We start from the raw sequence: 7,052 nt of genomic DNA, 5'->3' as shown, positions 1-7,052 counted from the left end.
ATGCCCAAACCTAGTGCCTTCGTGCTTCTGCTCCTATTCCTCCTTCCTGTGGTCTCCCCCAAATGCCAGACAGGCACGGCTGCTGCCTGCATGAATGCAACCTTCGTGCCTGGGCACAACCTAGTGGGGGAGGGGATTGATGTGACCACACTGGGCCTGACGGGGGCCTACTTGGTGGACATCAGCCAGTGGCGCGGCCCGAATGGCACCTGCACCCTGTGCCGGAACCCACTGCAGGGAGGGCGGTGGCAGAGACTGCCACTGGCCACGGTGGACTGGAGGGTCCGAGTCTCATGCCAACGAAAGCTCAGCAGCTCGGTGCAGCAGTCGGCGATGGGCATGATGGAGTCAGCGGCATCTGTGGTGCAGAACGACTGGAAGGTGGGGCTGAAAGTGTCCGTGGTGCCCAAGGTTAACGTCCAGGTGGGGCTGGCCGGCTCACACTCCAAACTGGCTGAATTCATCACGCAGAAGTCACGGAAGGACAAATACACCTTCATACAGCATGAGGTTTCCTGCCAATATTATAGGTTAGAACCAGCTTGGACACCTCCCAGTCGGGGGTTGGCTTGCCTGGCACTGAGATGCAGCAAGCTCTGGGGAGGGGCAGATGGGTAACAACTGCACAGTGATGACACACCGGGATGTCTCGCCCAGTGCTGAGATGCAGCCACCTCTTGGGTGGGACAGCTAAGAAACAGTTGGACAGTGGTACCACTCAGCCATCCAGGGCCTTTCCGTTGTAGGGGGCTGTCTCGTTCTGGGGTGTGATCCAGGACAGTGACGGATTGTGTCACTGCCTGACGTGTAACCCTAAATGCTTCAGAGTCTCTTGTCTGGACGCCCCACAAGCCTTCAGTGAGCCAACCAACTCTGATCCCAACAGCCTGCATGTGAACTTCCAGCACACTCTGGTCAATGACCCCAACATGCTTCCCTTCCCAAGTGTCCCCCAAACCATGTGCTTTGCAATCTCCATCCCTCTCATGGGCCATTCAGGAAGATTTAAGGTTCCTTCATTCCTTTAAAGATACAACATTCAGCAGCTTGCCGGGCTAACTGGAGTTCACATGCACTTTACATCAAACCCAGCACAGGGTGGGGTTAGCAAGTTTCTGCAGTAAGGGAGAGAGGAGGGTGAGTGAGGTCAAGCACAAGGGGTAAGGACGAAAGTGGTGACAAGCAAATAGAAGTGAAAAGCACTTTCTGGTGGCTGACGGAACACAACACGGCACAGCCATTGTGCAAGGCAGTTTCCTTATCAATCTACCTTCCAGCGAGATGGTTGATCACCCCTCCGGTCGAGATCTCCCAGCGAGTCCAATGTGCTTGGGTCCTTTCTCATCTTAGGTGAAGGATCATTTCAGGTCCTCCGCCCTTCCCTTCATAGTCTAGTGAACCTTTGAAATGGATTCCCCTTAGGGTCACCCCACCATAGTAAAGTCCACCCAAGCTGTGAGGAAGGTGATGTGGAGTCAGTTGGCCAAGGAAATTCCTTACTGGTTTCTTCCTCTGCTTGGGGCTGCTAAAATGCAAATCGATCTGTTTCCTGCACTCTCCTCCCCCTGCCGTCCTGACGGTCCTGTTGACCCTCATAGCAGCCCCCATGTCTCTTTCTGTGCCTTGGAGATGCCTTCCAGGGAGAGAAGCCCAGTCCTTTGTCTAGGGTGAAGTACCTCTCACCCTGCCTGGCACACGCACTCTGATAACAGAATTTCCCACCTGTGTGCGTGTTTGGATGTCCTCCTTACAGACTGATAGCAACGAGCAGCATGGCATTAGCTTGCTGTCGGTAGCCTATGTGGCCCCTTTTAGATGCAGGTGGTGACATGAGTGAGGTGAGGGACACTGAACTGGTCAGGCCAGCTAAGACTCACTTCCAGATACCAGGGACCCCTCGTCCTCTGGCATTCGGGTGCTGTTAGGGTCACATCTGACTCACAAGTGTGCTGGCTGAGATCCGGCCTGAGGGCAGGGGACTTGCTGGGTCAGTGGGGTGGGAAATGGGATATAGGGCCTTTCCCCTCTAGGGGTTGCTGCTCTGATCTGGGCCTGGCTAGCTATGGCAGATTTTCTAATTGTCCCATAAATTCTTTGGGTCCCTGGGGCAGGTTCCGGGTCAGTGAGAAACCTCCACTCACCAGTCATTTTACCCAGGTGGTGAAGAACCTTCCCAGCCTGTACAACAAGACCTCCAAGCTGGAGTACCATCATCTGATTCACACCTACGGCACCCACTATGTGTCCCAGGCATCCCTGGGGGGCCGGGTGTGGGACGTGACTGCAGTGCGGGTCTGCCAGGCGGCGCTGGATGGGCTGACCATCAATGAGATCAGGGACTGTCTGAGCATGGAGGCGGCCATGAATATTGGGATGGCCTCATTGCAATTCAGCTTCAGCAAGTGCAAGGAGAAGAAAAATAAGTTGAAATTCCATCAGAGTTTCCACGAGATGTACCAGGAGCGCCACGTGGAGGTGGAAGGAGGGAAGCACACAGCCGACCTGCTCTTCTCCAACAATAACGTTGAGGCCTTCTCAGACTGGGTGAAAACCCTGGAGTCCCTCCCTGGGCTTCTCACCTACTCCTTGCGGCCGATCCACACCTTGTTGGGGCAGGACGACCCCAAGCGGGAAGCGCTGGGGCAGGCAGTGAGCGAGTACATCGCCGAGAGGGTCCTGCAGATGGATTGCACCAAGAGCTGCCCAGCGGGCACCCAGCGCAGCACCCTCGACCCCTGCTCCTGCGTCTGCCCCGGGGACGGCTCCACCAACACCATGTGCTGCTCGCAGCAACGGGGCCTGGCGAGGCTGACGGTAACTGTGGAGCAGGCAAATGGTCTGCGGGGCGACCCCATCGGTGCTACTGATGCCTACATCAAGGTGTTCTTTGCAGGGAGGGAGATCCAGACTGGTATCATCTGGAACAACAACAATCCTGTTTGGAACATACACATGGATTTCGGCACCATCCATGTCACCATCGCCAGCCAGTTCCGTATCGAGGTCTGGGACAAAGACAGGTGGAGGGATGACCTGCTGGGGGCCTGCAACATCCCACTGAAGTCAGGGGGGCCCCATCACAGAGAGTGCTACCTGAAACACGGCCGCATCTGGTTCCGTTACACTCTGCCCTGTGGGCCCAACCTTCAGGGCCAGATCTGTTCAGAGTATGTTCCCCAGCCTCCCCTCCACAGCATAATCAAAGGGAAGAAGCCCTTCTGGTGAGCACTCTGGGTAGGGAATTGAAGAGGGACACGTGTGTGCGTTAGTCAACAGTGCTCCCTGTCCCTCAAAGCATTTCCTAGCTTTCACTCTGCTGATGCTACTGGGCTTCATGCTGTCATTTCTGCTTGGCAATCGGTGTCTCTTATGCCCATAACAGCCTTCTCCCTTCCACGGACTGGTCACCCTCACAACTCTCTCTGGAAGGGCATCCCATCACTAACTGCCTATTCCATGAGCCATTGAACCAGTACATACATTGACTGTCTCCAACCAACAAACCAACCCACTACTGTATGCATCCGATGCAGCCAAGCTATCCATCCATCCATCCATCCATCGAACCAACCAGCCAACCAACCTATGTATCTATCCAGAACATCCAGAAAATCTCCCCAAGCAGTCAGCCAAGAAATCAACTGTCCAGTGTCTGTATCCAGTACATCCAATGTATCCTTCAAACCAATTAACCAATGAACGTATCAAAGTCATCCAAGCAATCCATCTAATCGACTAATATATATATCCCCTACATCCAGCATCTTCATCAAGCCAGGCAATCAACCAATCATTGTATCCAGTGCTTCCAACATATTCAAGCAAGCAACTAATATATGCATCCAGTGCATCTAATGCTAATATAACGTTGGCAATTGGTAGCATTCACAGTTAACACCCAAGAGGACATGCCACAGGGCTATTGATTCAGATTGTTAGCAGATTCCAGGAGATGGCCTTGCATTGGGGTCACATTGGAAAGGACAAATCCCCCTAACTCTGGGATTAAAGATTATTCCAGGCTCACACCTACCTGCATCTGCTGAAAGCCAAAATTAATAGCGCCATGGTGCAGTTAACTGGTGAATGTGGATTGTTAACTCTGAACCCTACTGACTGAAAATTAAATAGTTCCAGCATGGAAAACTGCCAGGCAGCTTTGCAGCTCCACCACAAAATGATTTGCTTCTGGGAGGCTTCCAGATCTCTGGCTCTTTGCAAATGTGTCTCTCTGCCTCAATAAATATTTGTGAAAGAAAGTTTGTAGACAGGAAGCCTTTGTCATTCCTCTAACCCCACTGGGCTGGACCAAGATGGAGTAGATTAGAAATGAGCAGCTGCAGTACATATTTTTGAGGACACTGGTGGGGAGGGGGCACTGGGCTGGAGGGGAGGGAGGCATGACAAGACAGGAGAGCTAGACAGCCAGATGAATTTGCTGCAATGGGGAATCCAGTGTAATGTGGCTAATACCAGTCAAGGGAAGCATTTCTTTCAGGGGCACAGTGGAGTGGGTAGGAAAGGGATACAAGAAGACAGACAGGTTTATTATGGGGTATGAATAGTGCACAGCTGATATTTGCAGGTTAATTATATTGCCAATGTATCCTGGAGGGGATATGCAGCTCCTCCCATCTACAGGCCATATGTAGGAGCAGCTAGTACAGGGGGGTGGGGATTGGGATGCATAGCAGTAGAGGGCAGAGTGCTGCAGGAAATGCCTTGGTAGGGGGTGCTGTCCTCTGACATTAAGCACTGATCCCAACGCCCCAGTGTGGCACTAGGGGGCACTATGCTGCAGACTGCAGGGTAGGGGGCGCTCTCCCTTGGCCATCGGTGCTGGCCCCAGTGCCCCAGTGTGGTGCTAGGGGGCGCTGTGCTGCCAGGAACGGGACAGGAGGTGAAGACTGATGGATGGAAAATGGTTTACAAAGATATCGGTTACTTCTGTCTAACGTATCTTTCTCTTGCTAACGAAATCCTTGCTGTTCCTTCGAGGGCTCCATTTTCCGGGTAATGATTTTAACAGGATATTGGAATGCGGTTGTCACTGAAGATAGAAGCCACTCTCCTGTTGAACACCAGAACAACATGTCATGCCTACCCTCGAAACTTTCACTGGCAGGTCTTTTGTCTGAGCCACCCAAGAGGCTGTGTCTGCAGAAGATAATGGGGCATTCTGGGTAGGCTTCCCGGTATCCCCCATGTCACCATCTGGTGTAATGCTTCATGGGACATTTTTTTCAGTGCATGTAGGTTACCAGTTGTAGGCGCGTCAGTCTTGGAGGAAGGCTACGCCTCCTCACTCTTGGGCCCTTGACAAGACAAGGGGAGAAATAGTTCTGGCCCCCGAGGTAGAGCTCAGAAACAAGTTAACAACCAACAGTCAAGGGGCTCAGGCCTTCAGGTAGAGCAGAGCCCCAAACAGTCTAGGGGCTCAGTCTTCAGGCTGGGTGGAATAATAAACAGTCTGACACCCTGACTCTGGCAGATGTTAGACAGATGCTAGCCTCTTGGCCTAAGGTGGGGAAACTGGCACCCCAGGAGTGGGGTGGCTGCAGGGGGTAGGGAGATCCAGGCCCGAACAGTGGCGGATGGGTCCACCGCTGGGTCAGCAGGGATTCAACCATAGCACGCTGAGCCCAAGTGCTGGTTAAAGCTGTCTCTCCGCTGGCCATGTAAAATGTGTCCCCCAAAACTGCTCTGATTGTCCAACCGGCTCCCCGGCCCTAACCCTAATCTGACTCCATTACTCCAGCCCTAAACCCTGTTCTAACGTGATCCCAGCTCCTCTCCCCTAACCCTAATGTAACCCCTACACTAATCCTAACCCTGCTCCCCTTCCTCGATCGGAGCATTGAGAATGGGCCCATCTAACCCAATATCCCACCCCATCCCTGCCACCCCAGATCACAGTCAGACCCATGGGCTGATGTAACCTAGGATCCCGCCCCCTCCCTGCCATCCTGAATCACACTCATCAGCCCATCTAGCCCAATATTCTGCCATCTCCCTGCCACCCCAGGTCACACCAGTGGGCTCATCTAGCCTGGTATCCAGTCTTTCACTGTGGCCAATTCTGGAATAACATGCCCTCCTGGGGGTGCTTTCCTCCTGACCCTCATTAATCAGAGGGCAGTTTAAGCCCTGGAGCATGACATTTATACTCCATTCAAACATATTTGTTTTAAACCCTTAGGAGTGTAACTCTGGCTCTTCCATTCCCCATATAAAGCTCCTATTCTGAATCCTGACTCATATCCTGTGCCAATGAGTTCCACGGGCTACCTGGGTATTTAAAGATAGTATTTTCTTTGAGTATTGAAAGTTAGTGGGTTAGAGCAGAGGGGGCTAGGAGCCAAGACTCCCGGGTTCCATCTCTAGCCCTGGGAAAGGAATGAGGTCTAGAGGGTTAGAGCAGATTTGAAGGCACAGGGATCCATTCAGGCTTTCATTATATTTAATAAATGAGCCATACAAATGGGCAGAGTCCATGTATGTGTCTGTATGTGTCCAGGTGGGGGCACGGAAAACTGCCAAACCAGCCAATCATTTGTCAGCTGAGACGCTGTAATGAGCTGGCCAGGCAGGGCCGGTGCAAGGAAGTTTCGCTCCCTAGGCGAAACTTCCAACTTGCGCATCCCCTAGTCCTGCAGCAGCTCCCCCCCACCAAAGTGTGTCCCCTGCCCCCGTGGCAGCTCCCCACTCCCTGGCCCGAGGATCCCTGCGATACCTCCCCACTCCAGCTCACCTCTGCTCCGCGTCCTCTCCAAGCAGGACTGCGCAGTGGAACCCCTGGGCTGGCGGCTGGTGGCTGCCGGCAGCAGCGCGCTGACCCAAGGGACCCCCTGGGCTGCCATTCAACCACTTAAAAAAATTTGGGGGCACTCCTTTTTGGTACTCCCAAATCTTGGCGCCCTAGGCAACCGCCTAGTCTGCCTAAATGGTTGCACCAGCCCTGTGGCCAGGTGAGGGGAGAGCGACACGTTTCCCATCTGCACCTCCATTTCCCTACAAAGCACATCCCCTCCCATGATGTCGGGAGGGGACAG

General features: G+C 53.3%; 1 protein-coding gene across 1 annotated transcript; it reads left to right on the top strand.

Moving 5' to 3' along the window:
* Positions 1-3,225, top strand: LOC116815501 (perforin-1-like). The gene is made up of 2 exons (XM_032763930.1): positions 1-530; positions 2,112-3,225. Exons 1-2 carry the CDS (start codon positions 1-3, stop codon positions 3,223-3,225), a joined length of 1,644 nt encoding a protein of 547 aa, XP_032619821.1.
* The last annotated feature ends 3,827 nt before the right edge of the window (positions 3,226-7,052 follow it).

This window comes from Chelonoidis abingdonii, chromosome 4 (genome assembly GCF_003597395.2).
Source record: "Chelonoidis abingdonii isolate Lonesome George chromosome 4, CheloAbing_2.0, whole genome shotgun sequence".
NCBI classification, from domain to species: Eukaryota; Metazoa; Chordata; order Testudines; family Testudinidae; genus Chelonoidis; species Chelonoidis abingdonii.
This window is presented reverse-complemented; position numbering and strand designations above follow the sequence as displayed.

Bases quoted from the DNA above. Each gene is read 5' to 3' on its own strand.
- LOC116815501 (XM_032763930.1), top strand. From the start codon at position 1: ATGCCCAAACCTAGTGCCTTCGTGCTTCTGCTCCTATTCCTCCTTCCT. The intron at 531-2,111 runs GTTAGAACCAGC...TCCCTGGGGCAG, and splicing joins GTTTCCTGCCAATATTATAG to GTTCCGGGTCAGTGAGAAAC.